Genomic DNA, 23,588 nt, shown 5'->3' with positions numbered 1-23,588 from the left:
CAGAAATACGTGGATTATTTATATTTATACAGAACTTCTCACAGAAGTTTACAATATTTCCATACACACATCAATTTGTACTTAACCTCGTTCAAATGTTAATGAATTTTGAGTATTTTAAATGAGAACGTGTGCCTGATATATTAATTACTTTTAATTATTTAATTAATTATTATTATTATTATCACTACTATTTCTACTACTACTATTTTTTATTAACAATGTGAAAATAATCTAATGTGGAATAATATTAATATTTTATATGTAAAATTTATTCATTCATTCATTCATTCATTCATTTATTGTTTGCTGTCATAACAGGGTTTTGTGGTTTTGGTATTTCACATCTCTTTCTCATTCTCAGCACACTGGTCCTGGAAACTGCCAGTCTTGTTTATACATCTCTGTATTATTTATCTCGTTATCTTTGCACATTCACTGAGAAATTAAACGTCTGGATGCTTCAAAGTCATATGTCCCCACACAATGGTATTTTATCCTCATCCAAATCCAGGCTGAGAGAAAGTACCATATGGCTTACAGAAAAATTGCACATAAGAATATTTCTGACAGGAAATTGCCTTTGTGGTCTTGTTGAGCATGAAATTGTTCACCCTTATTGAATAGTTGCATAAGTGCTGTTCTCAAACCAAAAGCCACCTTGTCAGGGCATGTTGTCATTGTCCGTAGAGTGCTTTGTACTAAATTCAGTGACTGACAATTGAACCACCAAACAAGAGTCTCTATAAATAGCTCTGCTTATCATTGCCAAACAAAGACAATTCTGCCATAAAGCCTGTCAATATTCAGATGATCTCAGAGCAGCTCTAAGCCGCATGCTCATCCTCGTTTCCTTGCTTAAGCTACTTGGGGACCGCATGGTAATCTGGCACCTCTGTTCACTTTCATGCATTCTGTGAGAGAAGGTCAGAGTTCAGAAGAATTATAGTAATCTAGTGAGTCAGAGCACTGCTGTCCGTTGTGCTATAAATGCTCATCAGCTCTGATGCCTGGTGCTAAGGAAGTCTCACTTTCGGGTCTGGACCACTCTGAAGCAAATTCAAATTAGAATTTGTATTCCAATGTAATTTCTAATAGATGGACCAATAAGTGGTCTTAGTATTTGTTGTGCAGAGCCATCCAAGATGTAGGTGAGATTGTTATTAAAATAAAAAGTTATTTTTATAAAAATAGTTATTGTCATATTACACATTCATCTGGTTTGATATCTGATCTTATGGATGTTTGAGAGAAAAAAAAATATTACTATTATTATTACTTTACTTATAAGTGGTCATTGATGGCTTTAAGTAAAGTAGAATAAGCAAGGTGGCAAGATATTATTATTTATTATTATTTAGTCATTTAGCAGACGCTTTTATCCAAAGTGACTTACAAATGAGGACAACAGAAGCAATCAATTGTAGTATTAAAACAACTAAAAACAGATCCAAAACTAAAAGGTAAAACTTTATAAATACTACCTATACACATGGTAAACACATCCTAAACTCCTTCATCCTAAACTAAAAAAAAAAAACTCTTTCCCTCTATCTTTCTCTCCCCTTACTAGCTTGTACTTATTTGAACAATGACTGAGACTTGGTGTTACGAGCACTTCCTCTGTCTAATTGCCTCTTCAAGATGAATCGCTTTTTGTATTCCCCAATTGTAAGTTGCTTTGGATAAAAGCGTCTGCCAAATGACTAAATGTAAATGTAAGTGTATATATATATATATATATATATATATATATATATATATATATACACATACACAAACACATCTATAAATTCAATATATACAGTATATATTAATTCATTTCCATTTCGTTTTTTGAAGTATTAACACAAGTTAAATAAAACTAAAATTTTATAAAAGACCTATACAGACATAAGAAATTCAGACAATATTTAACTAAAATTAAAATAAACAACAAATACAAATCAAACAACAGTATTTTATCAGTAATCCTTAAAAATAACACTGCCAAACACACATGCTGGAAAAACCACAACTTACACATAGTAAGAAATGGTTATAAAAACTGAAACAGAAGTGAAACAAGTAGGAAAGATATGAGACTTATAATACTTTATAACTATGAGAAATATAATCCATTGTAATTTAAGTGGATGCAACGTGTTCACTGTGTGTTATAAATCATCATACTCTTAAAAGCTATAACCACTAATAAGTAAATATTATAATACATTAAAACTGTTCTTATGAATATTCATAAGATGATATATAACATATTATAAGTTTTTTATTTAAATAATTAATTCATTATAATGCCTTAAAAACACCCCTATAATGTATTATAAATATGGGCTTCATATAAAGTTTTACCTTTATTTGTTGTGTTGAACACACAAAAATATTTTGAAGAATGCTGGTAACACAACAGTTGCCATTGACTTCCATAGTTTTTTTTTTCCTTTTCTCTCCTTACTACAGATACATCTAAATAAATTTGAATATCATGAAAAAGGTCAATATTTTTTGTCACTCATTTCAGAAAGTGAAACCCATATATTATATAGATTCATTACACATAGAGTGAAATATTTCAAGCCTTTATTTCTTGAAATTTTGATGATTATCGCTTACAGATAATGAAAAACCAAAATTCAGTATCTCAGAAAATTAGAACATTACATAAGATCAATAAAAAAAGGATAATTTAAACAGAAATGTCAGGCTTCTGAAAAGTATGTTCATTTCTATGCACTCAATAATTGGTTGGGCCTCCTTTTGCATGAATTACTGCATCAATGCAGCGTGGCATGGAGGCAATCAGCCTGTGGCACTGCTGAGGTGGTATGGAAGCCCAGGTTGCTTTGATAGCGGCCTTCAGGTCATCTGCATTGTTGGGTCTGGTGTCTCTCATCTTCCTCTTGACAATACCCCATAGATTCTCTATAGGGTTCAGGTCAGGCGAGTTTGCTGGCCAATCAAGCACAGTAACACCATGGTCATTGAACCAGCTTTTGGTAGCTTTGGCAGTGTGGGCAGGTGCCAAGTCCTGCTGGAAAATGAAATCAGCATCTCCATAAAGCTTGTCAGCAGAAGGAAACATGAAGTGCTCTAAAATTTCCTGGTAGATGGCTGCGTTGACTGTGGACTTCAGAAAACACAGTGGACCAACACCAGCAGATGACATGGCAGCCCAAATCATCACTGACTGTGGAAACTTCACACTGGACTTCAAGCAACATGGATTCTGTGTCTCTCCACTCTTCCTCCAGACTATGAGACCTTGATTTCCAAATGAAATGCAAAATTTACTTTCATCTGAAAAGAGGACTTTGGACCACTGAGCAACAGTCCAGTTCTTTTTCTCCACAGTTTGTGCACCTTTTCCTACCCAAAGTCTTCCTTCCAGTCAACTTTACATTTAATATGCTTTGATACAGCACTCTGTGAACAGCCACTCCTTTCAGTAATGACCCCCTGTCACTTACCCTCTTTGTGGAGGGCGTCAATGATTGTCTTCTGGACCATTGCCAAGTCAGCAGTCTTCCCCATTATTGTGGTTTCAAAGAACAAGAGATACCCGGAATTTATACTGTAGTGATGGTTATTTATTGAAACTCAAATGTAAATATTCTAATATTTTGAGATATTGATTTGACTTTCATGAGCTGTAAGCTCTAAAAAAAAAAAAAACTTTTGAAATGTTTTACTTTACATGTAATGAATCTAAAATAATATAAATGTTTCACTTTTTGAAATGTTACAAGAAAAAATTAACTTTTTCACGATTTTCTAATTTTTTTAGATGTACCTGTATATGGAAGTCAATAACTACTAGCAACTCTGTGGCAAAGACCCCGTCAAATTGCTTAATATGTTTTTTCCCCGTGTTATTACTCTTACTTTTGAGGCAGGAAGTTGAAGTGACATGTTAGAGGGCTTGTCCCTATTTTTAAAAGAGGGGGGGGGGCTTGAGGGTTCAAATCATGGGATAAACGACATTTTTTACATGTAACTCCAAAAATGGAAATTCTGTCATAATTTGCCCACCCTCAAGTGGTTCAAACCTGTATGAATTTCTTTCTTCTGTTAAATATAGATATTTTGAAGAATTTTAGTAATCAAACATTTGACAGAAGTCATTGACCTCCATAGTATATATATAAAAAAAAAAAACTACCATCAACTACCATCGACTGTTTGATTATTCACATTCTTAAAAATTCTTATTTTCTGTTCAACAGAAGAAAGAAACGTATACAGGTTGGAACAAAATGCGGCATGTGTGCTCCATTTACTTAATATTTATAGTGGCATTCAGCATCCAAATACCAGAAATTGTGTCATATACGCATAACCATTATCATCTTAAATAGAACAGGCTATTAGAATTTGATGAAAAAGCAATTCAGTTTATTTATAATGGCAAGTCTTTCCTTGGAGATTTTTCAGCATTCTTTGAAATGATTTAATATTCGCTAGACTTCAAAAGTACCAGCGCCTCTTAGGTGCTCTGTATGTCCCACTTTAGTAGTCATAAAGGATCTTTAAAATCTTGCAAGAACATCCTTGTACTCACAGCCCCTCCCCAAAACAATTAGAATAGATGTAGAGTAATTGAACATTTTGTTTTAATTAACAAGATTAATGTGTTATGCTAAAACCGGTTTATTAATAACGCAATCTAGCTTTGTGGGCAAAATTATGTTGTGAAGCCTCAATATCAAATTATCATCCCTAACAGGTCGTTCTGTATATTTGTTTGCATGGTACAATGAATGGACAAAGGGTGAGAACTTTGCATTGTTTTGTGTTTTATGCTGCATTTTTGTTGATGTTGCAAACAAGCTGAATATGTAAGGTGAGAGAGAACTAGAGGAGAAAAGGCTCATCTACATGTTTTTGGACACATTCCCTTGTTGCTGCAGCTAAAAATAATATCAGGGTTAACTCCCTGCTGCAAAAAAGCTGTCCCATACACTCCATCTTCTGCTATGTGTGTGTGCAGCCCAGACTCCCACCTCTGTGTAGGTGATAAATGAGTGAAAGAGGTGATAGATCATAAAACACAACAGATTCATTGCATTTGTGTAACCACTGGTCATATTGTCCTCATGCTCAAGCTTCATATAGAGTGAGGTAATATTTAGGGTGCACAAATTAGACCAACAATGACTGTTTGTTTTCTCTTTGTAATAATAGTGTCCAATGTCACTTTTATAAGGACACAATGACCAGCAGCATCACGGCCATTTAATTTGAGGGAAAACATCATCTCCGAATTTAAACCAAGTTGAATTTAATGCAGCTTCTTAAAGGTATTTTAATTGCTAATGGTGGTAGAAATGGTAGAAGTTATGCACTCAAATACATTTTAGTCAGGGCTGCTGCTGGTCAAATGGGTGCCCTAAGCAGAGCTGTATTGTTGTGACCCCTCCCCCAAATATTATGCATGTAAAAAAATTAAAATAAAAAACCCTATAGGGGTCAAAATAGAACTTTAATAAAATATAAATGTAAATAAATTAAATAAATTGTTTTATTTACACAATTGTAGCTCTAGACAGTTACCTATGGCTATAATTTTATTAATATAGTTTTCTGATTGATTTTATAGTCTAAAGTATTCAAAAATCATGCAAACGGAAATTAAGCAGTTTTACTATAATAAAATCATGGTTAATGTTTGTAAGGGTTGTGATATCCACATGTGTTTGTTGAAGAAATTATAGAGGCTGTAGCATTTCTATTGTAAAAAGGTGGCCAAAAATTAAAGATTAAGTGGATATTTGAATTGACCTAAATTGTTTATTTATCCCTTCATCATCCTGTAACTGTAACAGTAACAATAACAATAACCAGGCCTTTGGTTCTCTTTGGAGGCATTTGTAATAATATGTAATGTACATAAATTGTTAATTTGGATTACATTATGTATTTTAACAGTGTTATTCAATGACACCATATAATTATTAATTAACCAATCATTATTGCCTCATTGTTTTATAGAATGCATTTTAAGCAATTTTAAATTGTGGGATGCGGGACTGGAGCATCATGTGTGCTTAGCCTGCCTACTGCATTCAACATTAAATTTATTTTTTATCATTATATATATATATATATATATATATATATATATATATATATATATATATGTATATATATGTGTGTGTATTCATGTTTAGATTTTTATTTATGTGTATATACACTCACCGGCCACTTTATTAGGTACACCTGTTCAATTGCTTGGTAACACAAATTGCTAATCAGCCAATCACATGGCAGCAACTCAATGCATTTAGGCATCTAGATGTGGTGAAGACGACTTGCTGAAGTTCAAACCGAGCATCAGAATGGGGAAGAAAGGGGATTTAAGTGACTTTGAATGTGGAATGGATTCTTGCTGCCAGATGGGCTAGTCTGAGTATTTCAAAAACTGCTGATCTACTGGGATTTTCACACACAACCATCTCTAGGGTATACAGAGAATGGTCCGAAAAAGAGAAAATAATCAGTGAGCGGCAGTTGTGTGGATGAAAATGCCTTGTTGATGTCAGAGGTCAGAGGAGAATGGGCAGACTGGTTAGAGATGATAGAAAGGCAACAGTAACTCAACCACTCGCTACAACCAAGGTATGCAGAATACCATCTCTGAACGCACAACACGTCGAACCCTGAAGCAGACGGGCTACAGCAGCAGAAGACCACACTGGGTGCCGCTCCTGTCAGCTAAGAACATGAAACGGATGCTACAATTCACACAGGCTCACCAAAATTGGACAATAGAATGCCTTATCTCAATGGTTCAGGCTGGTGGTGGTGGTGTAATGGTGTGGGGGATATTTTCTTGGCACACTTTGGGAACGCTAGGGGAACGCCTCCAGGGTACAAGTCTAATCTGTCCAAAGTAGTGTTGCTTTCGTCAACGAAAATTATGACTAAATATCGTTGTCAACAAACCTTTATCACGTGACCAAAATGAGACGAGACGCAACGTAAATGCTGGTCATGTGACGATGACTATAATTAAATGTAAATGCAATATTGTTGACGAATAAAAACTAGACTAAATGTGGTTTACAAAATAAAAACTATGCTAAAATGTCTCTTAATTTTCGTTGACCAAAACGAGACAAAACGAAATGTAATAATGTTATTTTGTCTCGTTTAGTCACGTTATTATTAGGCGCATTCGACTTGAAGCGGCGTTGCGCAGAATGATCAGTTCGAAAGCATAAGGATTCGTCTGCTCTCTTATCTCTCTCGCGGTACTTTGATGTCATACACTGGTCATTCTGCGCAGCGCCGCTTCAAGTCGAACGCGCCCATTATTATTTTGCAGTATTTCTGTTTCCTGTGTCTCACTTCAGGGGCTGCATCAGGTTGCACTGCGCAGACGCAGGCGACGCCACTTCCTCAAGCCCCACTCGCGGCATTATTTAGGAGACAACAAAAAAAAACATGTTATCATGTTTGGTTGGTAAAATAAATGTTGTAAATTGAAATCAGAGCGTCTTCCGTGTATGGAATGGATGTATTCTTGAGTCTATAAGGTAACAATAATATAATAAGATAACCTTCTTTGAAATGGGTTTGGCTAAAAGAAAATTTTGGTTTCGTCTGTACTACTAGGTACTTATACTATATTGACTGGATTAAATAGAACTGCATTACTAAAAAGAGACTAAAATACAATTTTCATAGACTAAATGTCATCAGTTTTCGTTGACTAAAACTAGACTAAAATAGTCATGGTTAATTCTGACTAAAATAAGATTAAAATGCTCAGACTTTTAGTTGACTGAAACTTGACTAGACTAAAAAGAGTATGAACGTGACTAAAACTAATAAAAACTAAAACGACAGCTTCACACAAAGACTAGACTAAAACTAAAATTAAAACAGGCTGCCAAAAACAACACTAGTCCAAAGGATGGGTGAGACGTCATGGGCAGGTGACGTAATGGCCAGGAAGTATAAAAGCACATGTGGTGGAACCGGCATCAGCTTTTGTTATTCAGCAACCGCTACTCTGGTGTGTCTGTCGACCTGTGTGGTGAATAAACTTATTTAGTGTTGTTTGTCCCTACACAGTCATTTGGCGTTCCTCGCGGTACTGGCCCCGCTTTCGTCCAGGCGGAGCGGTGACTGCGCTCGTGGGAATTGCAGATGGATCAGGTGGAGGGCATGAAGACGGGTGAGCCCCTATCTTCTTCCTTTCCCATCAGATCCAGCGCCCGCTCTCTGGGATCAGAAGCCCGCCTCACGGTTTCTTCTCCCCAGAGAGAGAGGGCTCGACGCTCCACCTGTCTTCCTCCGAGGGGGTGGACGTGAAGGACGTCGATAAGCATTATTTGCACAAGCATATTAGGAATGATGATCTCGCGGTTCCGGTCCCGCCACTGCTGAGTCACAGCGGCGAGTGAGATCGTGTGGATTGCATATAGATCTGGCGGACGGGTTTGAAACGGGTTCGCCCTATCTCCACCTGCTTTCCCCAGATCTAGTGCTCTCGCTCGGGCTTGGAAGCCCACCGTGCGGTTCTTCCCCCTTTGAGTGAAAGCTTGCTGTTGCAGTGCTGAGACATTATGTCATTCTCGTTCATTTCATGAATCCTTTCATATCAGACCGTGTTTACTTGTCTGGTTGTTTTTCTCCATTTCATTTTGAGGAATTAAATGATCTATTTCATCTAACTAGGGGAAATTAGATGTATATATCTGTGTTCCAGGGCGCAGCGATCTCCAGCGAGCATATACAGTATCTCAGTTTCCCTTCAGGGGTCTCTAGAGCAGCTAGTTCAGACGTCCCCTGCCCTAGCCTCTCTGATTACACCAGAGGCCAGTTTCGGGAGACTGGTTCCCTTAGCAGAGGGTTCGGGAAGTTTGCTTTGGGGCAAAGCATACCAATATCGGTTCTTCCCCTCAAAACGGTCACTGCAAGCGTTGTAGACCTCCTCTCGCTGCTGAGAGTTTCCGATGCCTCTGCTTGCTAGAGCTCCGCTGGGACAGTCTGTGAGTGGTAGGCCCCAGCTGAGTCTCCTTGCAAAATCCCAGCGTGTGGAGCGTAGCAGGCCCCTTCTCAGTTCTAGAGAGTCGTTATTCTGAGGCCTCTGCTCCTAGAGCCTGACCGTTTCGGCGAGTGTCGCAGGCCTCCTCTCACTCAGAGTTTTTGAGGCCTCCACTCGCCAGAGCTCCGCTGGCACAGTTTTGTGAGGAGTAGCTGTATCTCCTCACAGGATACCTAGTGTACATAGTATTGCAGGCCTCCTCTCGATCCAGAGAGTCATCATGCTGAGGCCTCCAAATCAAATCAAATCACTTTTATTGTCACATCACCACAGCACATGTGCCTTCGTGAGTGAAATTCTTGAGAGCATGCTCCAGACAGTGCAGAAACAATTTACATATAGACATTACCATACATACGTACAGACTTATACAGATGACAATGTGTAATATACACATACATATACTCAGTACACACAGTGTACTATTAGACAGACATACAGTTACCGATACACATTATACACAGTATGTAGTACACATTCTACGTTATATACACACAGTAATATGCGAAGATGCAGCAGATTATATATAAACCGGATGTGCAAATGTCATGGATGTGCATTGGATGGTATCCAGTGCTGGCAAAAAGATTGTTGTATTTGTGCAGTAGTGTACTGGTAGTCCAGTTTGAACTGTATGGAATTAAAGTGCAGTGCGTGGTATATTGTAAAGTGGGAGTGTGCTGTAGGGTGTATTAGTTTTGACTGTTCATTAGCCTGATAGCCTGAGGAAAAAAGCTATCCCTCAGTCAGCTAGTGCGGGATCGGATGCTGCGGAGACGTCTTCCTGAGGGCAGCAGAGAGAGCAGTCTGTGGGACGGGTGGTTGGAGTCATTGATGATCCTCCGGGCTTTCTTTATACACCGCCTGGTGTAGATGTCCTGGAGGGAGGGAAGCTAACCTCCAACAATGTGACGGGCAGTTCGCACAACCCTTTGCAGAGCTTTGCGGTTGCCAGCAGTGCTGTTTCCAAACCAGGCGGTGATGCAGCCTGTCAGGATGCTCTCCACAGTGCAGGTGTAGAATGATCTGAGGATGCTGGAGCTCATTCCAAACTTCCTCAGCCGTCTCAGGAAGAAGAGGCGTTGGTGTGTCTTCTTCAGCACTGCATCTGTGTGAGCGGACCATGTGAGATCCTCAGTGATGTGAACACCGAGGAATTTGAAGCTGTTTACTCGCTCCACAGGTGTCATGTCGATGGTGATGGGTGTGTGTTCTCTGCTCTGTCTCCTGAAATCCACCACCAGCTCCTTGCTCTTGTCGATGTTGAGTGAGAGGTGGTTCTCTTGACACCATTTAGTCAGGGTTCTCACCTCCTCTCTGTAGGCCGTCTCATCGTTGTCAGTGATCAGGCCTATCACCGTTGTGTCGTCAGCAAATTTGACGATGACGTTGGAGCTGTGTGTTGCTGTACAGTCATGTGTGTACAGGGAGTACAGGAGTGGGCTGAGGACGCAGCCCTGAGGAGCACCAGTGTTGAGGGTCAGCGGGGATGAAGTGTTGTTGCCCATTCTGACCACCTGACATCTGCCTGTCAGGAAGTCCAGGATCCAGCTGCACAGAGATCTGTTTAGTCCCAGAGTCTGGAGCTTCTCAACCAGTGTGGCAGGCACTATGGTATTGAATGCTGAGCTGTAGTCCACAAACAGCATTCTCACATAGGTGTTCTTATTTTCCAGGTGGGAGAGAGCAGTGTGCAGGGTGAAGGCAATAGCATCGTCTGTGGAACGGTTTCTGCGATATGCAAATTGTAGGGGATCCAGTGAGTCAGGCAGCACAGAGCAGATGTAGTCTCTGATGAGTTTCTCAAAGCACTTGCTGAAGATGGGTGTCAGAGCAATGGGCCTCCAGTCATTCAAGCATGTGATTTTATTTTTCTTTGGTATGGGCACAATGGTGGATTTTTTGAAGCATGCGGGAACCACAGACAGAGAGAGGGAAAGGTTAAAAATGTCTGTGAAAACCCCGGCCAGTTGGAATGCGCATGCTCGGAGCACACGGCCTGGGATGCCATCGGGACCCACAGCCTTGCGGATGTTCACCCGTCGGAAGGATCGGGTTACATCTGCGACAGAAATGGAAAGTGCGCTCGCCTCTTCTGCTACAGCCGCGGGAGCGCGCTCTGTGTGGGCGGTGTTGTGAGCCTCGAAACGAGCATAAAAGTGATTAAGTTCGTCCGGTACAGAGGCGGCAATGTTCACAGTAGCTGGTTTATTCCCTCTGAAATCTGTGATGTTATTGATACCCTGCCACATGCTTCTTGCGTTGTTGGTTTTGAATTGTTCTTCAACTTTGTTTTTATTTTGTCGTTTGGCAGCTTTGATTGATTTCCTGAGATCGTAACTGGCTTGTTTGTGATCGTCAGAGTTTCTGGATTTAAAGGCAGATGTCCGCGCTGACAAGGCTGCTCGAACATCGCTGTTAATCCACGGTTTTTGGTTGGGGTAGATGCGGATTGTTTTTGTTGGTACTACATCCTCTACACACTTCCTGATGAAACACGTTACAGTATCTGAGTACGCCTCTATGTCGTCATCAGACGCTGCCTGGAACATGTCCCAGTCCACGTGATCAAAACAGTCCTGTAGTATAGCGTCTGATTGGTCCGACCAGCATTGAATTGTCCTGAGGGCGGGTGCTTCTCGTTTCAGTTTCTGCCTATAAGCAGGCAGGAGCAGAACGGAAGTGTGATCCGATTTGCCGAAAGGTGGGCGGGGGAGCGATTTGTAGGCGTCCCGGAATGGAGAGTAGCAGTGGTCAAGTACACGATCACCACGCGTGTTGATGGTGATGTGTTGAAAGTATTTTGGAGCTATTGTTCTGAAGTTGGCTTTGTTGAAGTCCCCCGTAACAATAAACGCCGCGTCTGGGTACGCGGTTTCCTGCTCGCTTATATTCCCATGCAGTTCCTTGAGTGCCTGGTCTGTGTTGGCTTGAGGGGGAATGTAAACAGCTGTGATTATGATCGCTGTAAATTCCCTCGGTAGCCAGAATGGTCGACACAGAAGCATATGAAATTCCAGATCAGGGGAGCAGGAGGATTTAATAGAGTGTAGGTTCCTTTCATCACACCATGAGTTGTTGATAAAGAAACAGACGCCCCCACCTCTGCTTTTCCCTGTGAGCTCTTTCGTTCTGTCCGAGCGGTGCACGGAGAACCCCGTAAGCTCGATGGCTGAGTCTGGAACCACTGCAGACATCCAGGTTTCTGTGAGGCAAATAATGCAGCAGTCCCTTGTTTCCCGTTGGTATGAGATGCGTGCCCGCAGTTCACAGAGTTTGTTGTCCAGTGACTGAACGTTAGCCAGCAAAATAGTTGGGAGAGGAGGTCGGAGGGGACGCGTCTGAGTCTGACAAGGACGCCGGCTCTCTTCCCCCTTTTCCGGCGGCGTTTCCTCGGTCGCGATCGTGCAGCCCAGACAAAGGGCTCTGATGCGGTGTCTGTAAACAAGGCGCCGCCGTTCAGAAACTCAAAGTCCGGTTTGCGTTGCGCGACGAAGGAACCAATGTTTAAAAGCGTGTGTCTATCGTAGACAGTTATACTGACAACATCTAACACGTGAAACAACAAAATAACAAATAAAACATAAGAAACATAAGAAAAACTGCAGAGTTTTCTTTGAGCTCGCAACACGGCTGCCATGCTCGGCGCCATCTTGGTGAACATTTGGGGATCGAGCTCCAAGAGCTCGATCATTTGGTGAGTGTTGTCAGGCCTCCTCTCGCTCTGAGAGTTTTAGAGGCCTCCTCTCTCCAGAGCTCCGCTAGGAGTATGCCCAGTGTACGAAGTGTAGCAGACCTCCTCTCGATCCAGAGAGTCGTCTTGGTGAGGCCTCCGCTCCAAGAGCTCGGCTGTTTCAGCGAGTGTTGTCAGGCCTCCTCTCGCTCAGAGAGTTTTTAGAGGCCTCTGCTCGCTAGAGCTCCGCCCGGACAGCATCTGTGAATAGTAGGCTCTAAGTGAGTCTCCTTACAAGACGTCCAGTGTGTGGAGTGTAGAGGCCTCCTCTCAATTCGAGAGTCGTCATGCTGAGGCCTCCGCTCCAAGAGCTCGGCCTTTCGGCGCGTTTCGTCAGGCCTCCTCTTGCTCTGAGAGTTTTAGAGGCCTCCGCTTGGCGGGGGCAGTTATGTGAGTGGTAGGCCCTGGGTGAGTCTCCTTGCAAGATCTCCAGCATATGGAGTGTAGCAGGCTTCCTCTAGATCTAGAGAGTCATCATGCAGAGGTCTCCGCTCCAAGAGCTCGACTGTTTCGGCGAGTGTCGTCAGGCCTCCTCTCGCTCAGAGAGTTCTAGAGGCCTCCGCTCGCTGGAGCACGAGGAAACTGTACGCCCTGAAGTGGAAGTCTCACTTCATGGTGCGGAGACCGCCAGCTCGACCCAGTCAACTGCCCGATTGGTACAGTTCTGGAGCTCCTGCGGGCCCGACTCTCTGCAGGGTTGACCCACTCCACCTTGAAGGTTTACATGGCAACAACTTGGCCTACCACACCTCTCTTGTTGGGCAATCAGTGGGTAGACACCCCCTAGTCACACGTTTCCTCCACAGCATAAGGAAATTGTACGCCCTGAAGTGGAAGTGTCACTTCATCGTGCGGAGGTTGCCAGCTCGTCCCAGTCAACTGCCCGATTGGTACAGTTCTGGAGTTTGTGCAGGCCTGTTCCTCCGCAGGGTTAACCCACTCCACCCTGAAGGTCTACATGGCAGCTTTACCGGCCAGCCGCACCCCTCTCGGTGGCCAGTCAGTGGGTAGACACCCCCTAGTTACATGTTTCCTCGAGAGGCTGAGGCCTCCGGCCAGAGAGCTTTTGCTATGTGGTGGATCAGGATGCTATTCCATAGCATAGAGTCCTCTGCTCTCCCCTTTCCTGGGGATCAAGACTCACTTCTCAGAAGTTGGCCTTCGGGACGCAGGCCCCACCCACTTTTGCCACTTGTGGCCTTTTTTCTCTTGCCCTAGCTGTGCTCCATCCACACTGGGCAGGGATTTGTCAGTTTGGCATTGTAGGCATCTCGTTCCCCTAGCGTTCTCGGACGCAGCTCAAGTTCCTGAAGATGAAAGTCTCAAAGTTACGCATGTACCCCTAGTTCCTCGAGGGAACGAGACGCTGCATCTCGATGCCACACTTCCGGCATCCCTGCCAGCGCTTGTTCATTCCTAGAAGATGACGCCAGTTCCACCGCATGTGCTTTTATGCTTCCTGCCCATTATGTCACCCGCCCGTCCCATCCTTTGGACAGATTACACTTGTATCGGAGCGCGGTCACGCTGGAGGCGTTCCCCTAGCGTTCTCGGATGCAGCATTTTTTTTTTTAGCAGCTGGGATGGTGCCCCCCTGGGAGTTGGTGCCCTACGCAAACTGCGTACTCTGCGTATAGGGAGCGGCGGTACTGATTTTAGTCATCTTTGACTTTTATTTTCAATATATTAAAACTAAATGATAAATAATAATGATATGTTTGTTATAGGAATAGTTATAGGAATTGAGTTTGTATGGAACATAATTCGAGAAATTTACATAAAATTACAGTACATTGCATTATATTACATCATTTACAAACATTACAATAACATTTTAATGATCCCTTTTTCTTAAAAACAAGAAGATAATACTTCTCAATCTGTTGTACCCCCAAAATAATGTATTTTAAGAGAATTACACATCTATACAGTTAGAAGGTGCATCCATTAGGGGTTGTAATTTAATGTAGGAGTCATGTGGATTATTATTTATGTTTTTATGGGCTGCTTGAGCTCATTCTGACAGCACCCATTCACTGCAGTGAATCCATTAGTGAGCAAGTGATGTAATACTACATTTTTCCAAATTTGTTCTGATGAAGAAACAAACTCATCTACATCTTGGATAGCCCCAAGGGTGAGTAAATTTTTACTGTAAAATACTAATTCATGGATTTTGTAAAAATAAATAAAAATATGAATTATAATTTATGGTGAAAAACAGTAAAGGGAAATCCCCATAATCCCTACATGATACATGTTATATTATATATATATAAATAATTAATATAAATTACTTATATTATGTTAATACAAATATTAAGGACGGCTGGACAAGTCCAAGGTTTTTCACATTTATTTTTCATGCAGTACTGTATACTGATTATGCAAATGCAATATGCAATGGCCATGAAAATTTCCCTTCTCTTTAGTGTTATTAGAGGCGATATTACTGATCCACACTGGAATATAACTGCTAGCTGGGTTCACGAGATGCCTTTTGTGTTTTTAGCTTAGATTATTTCAAACAATCTCTCTCCCCAGGAATATGTTTTAAGTCTTGCCCCGCTAGCTGCTTAAAATTCCTGTCATGAATCTACCTGTGGGCAGACTTTTCTGAAATCTAAGACATCTTCAGGAAAACAGTAACTTCAATAAGATAAGTTTGAGTCAGATTTCCCCACAGACATACTTAATATTCGAGAAACAGTAAATTATGCAGTAAATATATTATTTTAAATACACCCTGTTATTCACTTATAGACAGAAGATTCTACTGGTGGTTAATTTTAAGGAAAATAACTTTTCTCATAACAGTGCCTATGTGTCATAATACAAATGCTTAATTGGGTTTTATCTGTATTTAAAGGTGTAGTCATTTTCTTTTGCTTTCCTTGTGCTGACTGATGTGAAAATTATCTTGGACTTAAAAATACAGCTGCTTAAAAGGTTCTTCACAGCGATGCCACAGAAGAATAATTTTTGGTTCCACAAAGAACCATTCAGTCAAATGTTCTTTAGGGAATCATCTCTTTCTTACCTTTTTATAATCTGAAGGACTGTCTTTCGCCACAAAAAAACCTATTGTGAAACAGAAAGGTTCTTCAGATGTTAAAGGTTCTTTATGGAACCATTTAGATAAAAAGGTTCTTCTATGGCATCGTGAAGCACCTTTATTTTTAAGAGTGTAACTCACACCTACTGATTTGAATGCAGCACCATGCTACTGAAAAAGTGTTAATTTACAGATTCCACTATAGAAATGTGCTATAAAGTTATATATAATTAAAATACTTTGTGAATTGAAAAACAAAATGGTGTAGAAACTATTTTCACTTTTCAAACAAAATTCACTTGTTGTCAATTTCACAAGTAATTACAAGGAAATTATAAAATAATAATAATAATACACACTGAATTAAATGTAAAATTCTAAAGTAGAAAGACTGAAATATATTAAAATATTATAATAACATTTTATTGTAAAATGTTTTATTTAGAACTTTAATTTTTTTTAGAACAGTGTAAAATTGAATTTTAATATGTCCGATGGCAAACTTCTCCATATAGAATAAAACTAGGCAAGTTTTATTAAATGACAAGTCTTCATCTCATGTAAGTGAAAAGATGACTCCACATTTAAAGTCATTAAAAATAAACAATATTTAACTTATTAAAAGGAGTTTGTTTCTCGCTTTGTAAATTTCTTGCACAACCCCCCCCCCCCCCCCCCCCCCCCCCCATGCAGCGGTCCCCAAAATTCAAATAGGTAAATGAACATACTAATGTATTTATTTACTTAATATAAAAATGCAGAAGGATTTCAGTGAGGGTCATATTTGGGATTAAAAAAATATCATTAGCTTGGTATAAAAGCCATTGTGTAAACGGAAAGTCCTCATAATAGATGTACCAACGTGTGTGTGTGTTTGTGTTCATTGAATTTATGTTCCACACAAGGTGAACTGTTGAGCATGTTGGAATGGGCCCCACAGCAGTGCTTTATTTCCTTGTTTACTTTACACCAGTCATCTGTGTTCTTCTATCTCACATTAGGGGGGTTACTCATAAAAATTTGATTGCATCTTAAATTAACCATCTGCTGTTCCTTTTCCCTTTGTCATATTTGATCATACCAGGAAGTTTAAGCTTCTTAGCAAACACAACTGATCACAACTGAATCTTTTAATGGATAGAATCCATGGTGTGGAGTTAGTAAATTAGTTTAACTGTGTAATTATATCAGAAATATTGCACTCGCCTCCCACTATAAAAAGCCTAATGAGGCATCAAGAGAAAATATTGCTGAGTAACAAGATACTCTATGTTCTGTACCAGCAACCATTGAGCATTGCTATTGTGCCCTTGAGCACTGCACTTAACACATAACTCCTCATTGCTGTTACATGACACCCCTGTTTCCCCAACCTCACTTCCTCCTAGGCATGATGGAATAGAAAAATCAGCTCTCATTGCTTCACCGGCTACGAGATCAGCATGGACCTCCGTGACTGGCTTGTTATCTCAAATGATGCTGACCTTACATAGGTTAGACTGACCCGAAGCACTGTAATGCTGACATCCATTAGACTGACTGTCAGTTTGTTGTCAGATTACTGTAATGAAAACGTATCAATATTTTACAACAAGCTATAGCTGGCTGTAATTTACCTAATGCAAAGGTACACGCAGTGGACAGATATATTGGACAAACAGAAACTGGTTTGTGATCCTGAGAAAAATTACAGAAAAATATGACAAAAATTACTATTTCTCATAGTTTTCACCATAATAATGGAAAACGTGTTGCCTAGTAATGTGACAACTAGTCTATTTTAATCCAGTGAATATTTGTCAGGGTAGGTTTATTTCTGAAAAAGTAGGTTTCTGTAAGGTAGGTTTGACATGATATGGATGTTGTCATACTATATGGGGTAAGTTGTCACAAGGAGAACCTGCCTGTTATAGGCTTTTCAGCAAAAGCAATTATGAAACATGAAACAAATAATTGTTTTGGCCAAAAGAGATTGTGATTTTATAACATTTACGAATAATATAAAATGTATAAATCATTAAATTACAACACATAAAACACACAACAATTGCAATTGAACTTTTAACTCAAAAAGTTGCTGAGATGCAGCTCTGTGACATCTAGCCACGGTCTCTACTGTACAGTGCATAGAGATCAAAGACCCATTTACCGCTTTCCTATTTCTGACATTTTATCACTGCTTGGCACTATTTCTTGGATGCACTTCTAAATAAAGCCCCTCATGAATAAAATACATTACCTTCAAACATGTTAAATAATTCACATTTCACTTATATCAGGCTACGTCCACACAAAGACGGGTTTCTCCGTATCCAATCTTTTTTTTTTGCCTCAAATTCCGTAAACACGGAGTCGTCTCAGGAAATATCTGCGTCCACACGGAATCACTGAAACCGACTGAAAATTATGTAGTACACATGCCAGACCAATATGTGGCGCTGTAATTCTGCCACAGAGATACACAAAAAAACAGAGAAGAAGACTTGGACCATGTGCGTAAACCTTGCGCGCTGAATATAAACTAACACACAAAGCAGAAGATTTTGCTTTAATAAAACTAATGAGCTCAGTAGGTTCTGCAGCACGAACACAGGCACGTAGTCTGACATTGTTATTGTTGTTGTCGCTGTTATGTGACGTAGCGGTGTCTGATTAGGGGCGAGACGTGGGCTGATGACGTCATCGTTTCAGAAAATATACGGATTCGCCGTCCACGCGAAAACATGAAACTGCCGTTTTCAAATTTATCCACCCTGGGACCCGGTTTCAAAAATGATCGGTTTCACTCTTCGAAAACGCCGGTTTCGTGTGGACGAAACGCCTATACGGTAAAAAATTTATGCGTATACAGAGAAACCCGTCTTCGTGTGGACGGGGCCTCAGGTCTCTCGCATTTTCTCCGGGTTGATTTGCTGATCCATAGTTTATTGTAAATGTCACTGAAACTGTAGAGGTGTATGTACCCACCCACCCCCAAACAAAAAAATAAAAATAAAAATATATAATATGTCACGTGTCGGTTTCCTTTCAGTTCTGTTTTGCCCTTATTTGGTAGTTCCTGTACTTGTTAAGTCAATCATCGTTTATTCCTTTCACCTGTCTTGTATTAATCATCTTGTTTGCTCATTAGTCTCTATGTCTTTATACGCCTTTAGCTTCTTGAGTTTCATCGTCCAGTCTTAAAGTTAAGTAAAGTTATATTCGTTTGGTATCCTTTGTTGGAGACGTTTATTCTCTGCGCCTCATTAAAACTTCTATTCGTTGAATTACTGAGTCCTGTGTTCACTCTGAATGACATTACGTTACAGAAGACTGGACCTACACAGAAGATGAGGAGGCGGCTGATTTTGGTTCCCCGCGAGGGAGGTCCGGGGATGTGTCTCCGGTCACGTCCAGCTCTCCTGTGTCTCTGCTGGTCCAGTCCAGCTCTCCTGTGTCTCCACTGATCCCGTCCAGCTCTCCTGAGTCTCCGCTGGTCCCGTCCAGCTCTCCTATATCTCCGCTGGTCCCATCCAGCTCTCCTGTGTATCCGCTGGTTCCGTCCAGCTCCACACTTCCAGAGCACATCCGAGTGCCTGCGCCGTCAGAGCGCCCTCAAGTTCCCGCTCCTCCAGAGCGCCCCACAGAGCCCGCTCCTCCTCAATGGCTCCCAGAGGGGAACTTCCCCAATAATTTTTTTTTGGGGGGGCCATATACTCTCTGCCTGTGTGGCCGGGCCTAGAGCCAAGGCCACGGAACCCCTTGATCTGCCTTGGCCGCCCGAAAAAATAAGGCAATGGCTTCCCGAGTCTCCAGTCCCGCCATGGCCTCCCGAATCTCCAGTCCCGCCATGGCCTCCCGAGTCTCCAGTCCCGCCATGGCCTCCCGAGTCTCCAGTCCCGCCATGGCCTCCTGAGTCTTCAGTGCCGCCATGGCTTCCGGAATCCCCTGATCCACCCTGGAGGCTTCCCGTGTCTCCTCCCTGTTCTGGCTCTGCTCCAGCCTCCAGGGCGCCCGCCCCCCCTCCCCTATGTGTATGTTACGGTGCGAGACGCACCTTCCGGGAGGGGGGTGGTATCTGTCACGTGTCGGTTTCCTTTCAGTTCTGTTTTGCCATTATTTGGTAGTTCCTGTACTTGTTAAGTCAATCATCGTTTACTCCTTTCACCTGTCTTGTATTAATCATCTTGTTTGCTCATTAGTCTCTATGGCTTTATACGCCTTTAGTTTCTTGAGTTTCATTATCCAGTCTTAAAGTTAAGTAATGTTATATTCGTTTGGTAACCTTTGTTGGAAACGTTTATTCTCTGCTCCTCATTAAAACTTCTATTTGTCGAATTCCCGATTCCTGTGTTCCCTCTGAGTGACGTTACGTTACAATATATATATGCTGTATATATATATATATATATATATATATATATATATATATATATATATATATATATATATATATATATATATATATATATATATATATATAAAATGGAAAATGTTTAATTAGTATAAGTATGTATTCAGTTTAATTAAACGTATGCATGCACATTTTTAGTAGTATCTTTTTATTAGTATACTGTTATGTGAAGTGTTAACTGTACTTATCGTGCTAGCACATTAACACCTTGCTGCAGTTCTGTTGACCATCTGTGAGATTTTGTGTATGTTGTGAATTCAGTGAGCATGAAATAGATTAATATTTAAAGAACATTTTATGACCTTACCTCCGTCGGTGTATGTGTGCCGCCAATTCTGTACACATAAAAAAATAAAAGATGTCTAGCATTGTTACACGATGCATGGATAAAATTTTTGATGCTTCACCTGGGTTTATTTTGCCCAATATTTAATTTATTATGTTATTGCTGATGTAGACTAAGGAGTTTTAAATATTTTTGAAAGAACCCAGAACCCTTTATGCTCACCAAAGCTGCATTTATTTGATCAAAAATAAATAAACCAATTATATTGTGCAATATTATTACAGTTTAAAATAATTGTTTTCTACAGTAACATATTTACAGTGTAATTTATTCCTGACGACAAAGCTGAATTTTCATTAGTCATTTCTCCAGTCTTCAGTGTCACATGATCCTTCAGAAATCTAGTCTAATATGCTGATTTGGTGATCAAGAAAAAAATATCATTATTATCAATGTTGAATACAGTTGGACTGCTTTATATTTGGTGGAAGCGGTGATACATTAATTAGAAAATAATAATACCATTTTTAAGAAATCTTTTGTAACATTGTAAATTGATCAATTTAATGCCTCCTTGCTGAAAAAAGTATTCATTTCTTAAAAAAACAAAGTCTCAAACTTTTGACCTTAAACTTTTTAACTGTAGTTATGCTTATCAATTAAATAAATAAATGCATATCGATTTGAGTTTAAATTATTTCATTAGATGAGGTGAAAAAGACAGATGATATGAGTGATACGAGAAATATGAAAAGTCCTGTGATAATTTGTTCATAAAAGTATTTTTTTTGAGTGCATAGATTCAGTTTAGAAAACATCAAAAAGGCAGCGGCTATTTGCACTAAGTGTAAATAGCAATTGATTTTATTTACACTAAGTGAAAATATCAGTATTTTAAATGACATGCTATTTACACTAAGCGCAAATACTGTAGATTCTATTTACACTACGTTAAAATACCAAGATGTTCTGCTATTTATATGGCTTATTGCAAATAGTTGCAATTATCTGCAAGTCGGTATTGTAGTATATTATGAAACACTATGCAATAATAAGGTATTGAATGTAAATTATAATTTTAATTCAAATTATTAAATGGATGCCACATTATTGGGACAATAAAGCCCTCCCTACACCTACCCTAACCCTACCCAATACTTTATTTTAAACTTTTTGATTATTTACTTCATTTTTATTGAAAATAATTGCCTTTCTGATGTGATATGAGATTTGAAAAGGGAGAAATAAAAAGGTAGGCAAAAGGCAGGTACGAACTCGGATTGATCGTATCAAAAAGATCACACTTTACCATCTACGCCACTGGAACTGATGTTTAACAAGTGTCTGACTACCCCAATCACATGTTGGTGGGCGGAGTTAGTGTAAATAGCCTCTGCCAACAAGGTGGGCTATTAGCACTTAGTGTAAATAGACACTCTGATAAAAAAATCTGCACACCAAACAAATTTAAATTTCATGATCCATTGAAAAATAGTATTTTACTGAAGATTATCATATAAAGCGACAACAGAACAGCACTTTATATTTACGTTCAGTAAAATAGTATTTTTCAATTGATCTTGACCATTAAATTTGTTTGGTGTGCAGATTTCTTTTTTTGTATGTTTGTTTGTTTTTCATGAGTTATACGAGAGACATTAAACTAGCAAAGTTAAGTAAATTGTTGCCTGTCACAATGGACAAAAATGTTGACTGCTGAATGCCTCGATTGACCAATCAGAATCAAGTATTCTTGCCATGTAATACAAGCAATGTAGTGTGCTGTTGTATACTGGTTATGTGATTCTCTTAGTCAGTCATCAAGTTTGTAAAAATTTATCAAACTCACCAGGGCGCAGTACATCTCAGGTGGGTCTCCGCAGGTAATGTTGGGTGGGTCCAGAGACACAGTCAGGTATTTGGTCATATCAGTGGCCTCAGGCTGGCAAGCCATGTAGTGCCAGGCCAGGCGGTCCTCTGCATAAACTTGGGACTTACAAACATCATAGTGCCCCCATGAGGCCGGGTAATGCTGTGTGGCATGACACCAACTCACCCACAGGGCCTGTAGTACAAACCCTATTAGTAAGTACATGGTTGCGCCTTTCTTCTGATGCCTCATTAAATGGAGTCTGATAGATAATAAGCAGGCTGCCTCTGTGGTAACACTGAACTTTAAAGTGGAAAAAAGGCTGGCATCTGTGCCAGCCTACCTTAATCCGCTCTAATTTCACTCATTTGTTTCTTTTAGTCTGATTGTGTTGTAGGGGTGCTTGAGCGTGTTTTGACAAAGTTGCGGTAAGCAAGGGTCACCGGTGTGAAAGAATGATATTAATTCCTTCTTGAAACCATTAGTGGAGGCCATTGCAGATCATCCGCCTGTCCATCGCTGTTTCCCGTATGCTCTCTGCAGTCTGTGGGGATAAGAACAAAAGAAGAGGAAAACAAGAATGTGTCAGCGGAGGAGCTTTCAGGACTGGTGTTGTGCGAATAACGAGGAGCCCGGTGGAAAAGGTGAGGAGGTGCAGGTCAAGTGTTTTTTTATAGCTGAGGCGGACTTCATAGAAAAATATCCTAAAAATACCTGCTTATTACGGAAGACAAATAGCCAAACATCCCTGTAGGCACAAACAGACCGTGTAAGTCTGCACATCTTTCCACAATGCAACCCTCAAAAGTCTCTCAGCAATTTGAGATTTCAAGGATTCTGTTCTAGTGTGAGGCAAGCTGTGGTGGAAAGAGGCCAATATTTTTTCTAGATATAGAAATGGTTTGCATACTTCATATTTCATAGACATTAATGGATTTCCTAGACCTTTTAATGTCAGAGACAGATGCCCTTATTACTAGTGCTACACTGCAAAAAATATTTTGTCAGGTGGACTAAAATGTGCTTCATGTGATAACATAAATGTAACTGGTTTTATATAAGTAAAAATATTTAATTTGATCCATTTAATATGACTGAATCAACCAGGCCACAGCAGGTTACAGCAAATAAAAGTCGTTTGTAAGGGTCAGGTCAGGTTGAAATAGCTGTCTGGCTAGTTCACATAAAAAATGAAATTT

At 40.1% G+C, this 23,588-nt stretch overlaps 1 protein-coding gene across 1 annotated transcript in view; it reads right to left on the bottom strand.

Moving 5' to 3' along the window:
• Positions 1-22,614, bottom strand: part of LOC306881577 (netrin-G1-like) — a gene marked incomplete at both ends in the record, with an annotated part of 62,319 nt that extends 39,705 nt beyond the window's left edge. The window contains one exon of the mRNA XM_079435759.1: positions 22,369-22,614. Coding sequence (XP_079291885.1) covers positions 22,369-22,614 — 246 coding nt within the window. The remainder of the gene's footprint in view (positions 1-22,368) is intronic.
• Positions 22,615-23,588: the final 974 nt, after the last annotated feature.

The sequence above is a fragment of the Barbus barbus genome, assembly GCF_936440315.1.
Source record: "Barbus barbus genome assembly, chromosome: 15".
In the NCBI taxonomy this organism is placed as follows: Eukaryota; Metazoa; Chordata; class Actinopteri; order Cypriniformes; family Cyprinidae; genus Barbus; species Barbus barbus.
Note: the sequence above shows the minus strand (reverse complement) of the source record. Positions and strands in the feature narration are given on the sequence as shown.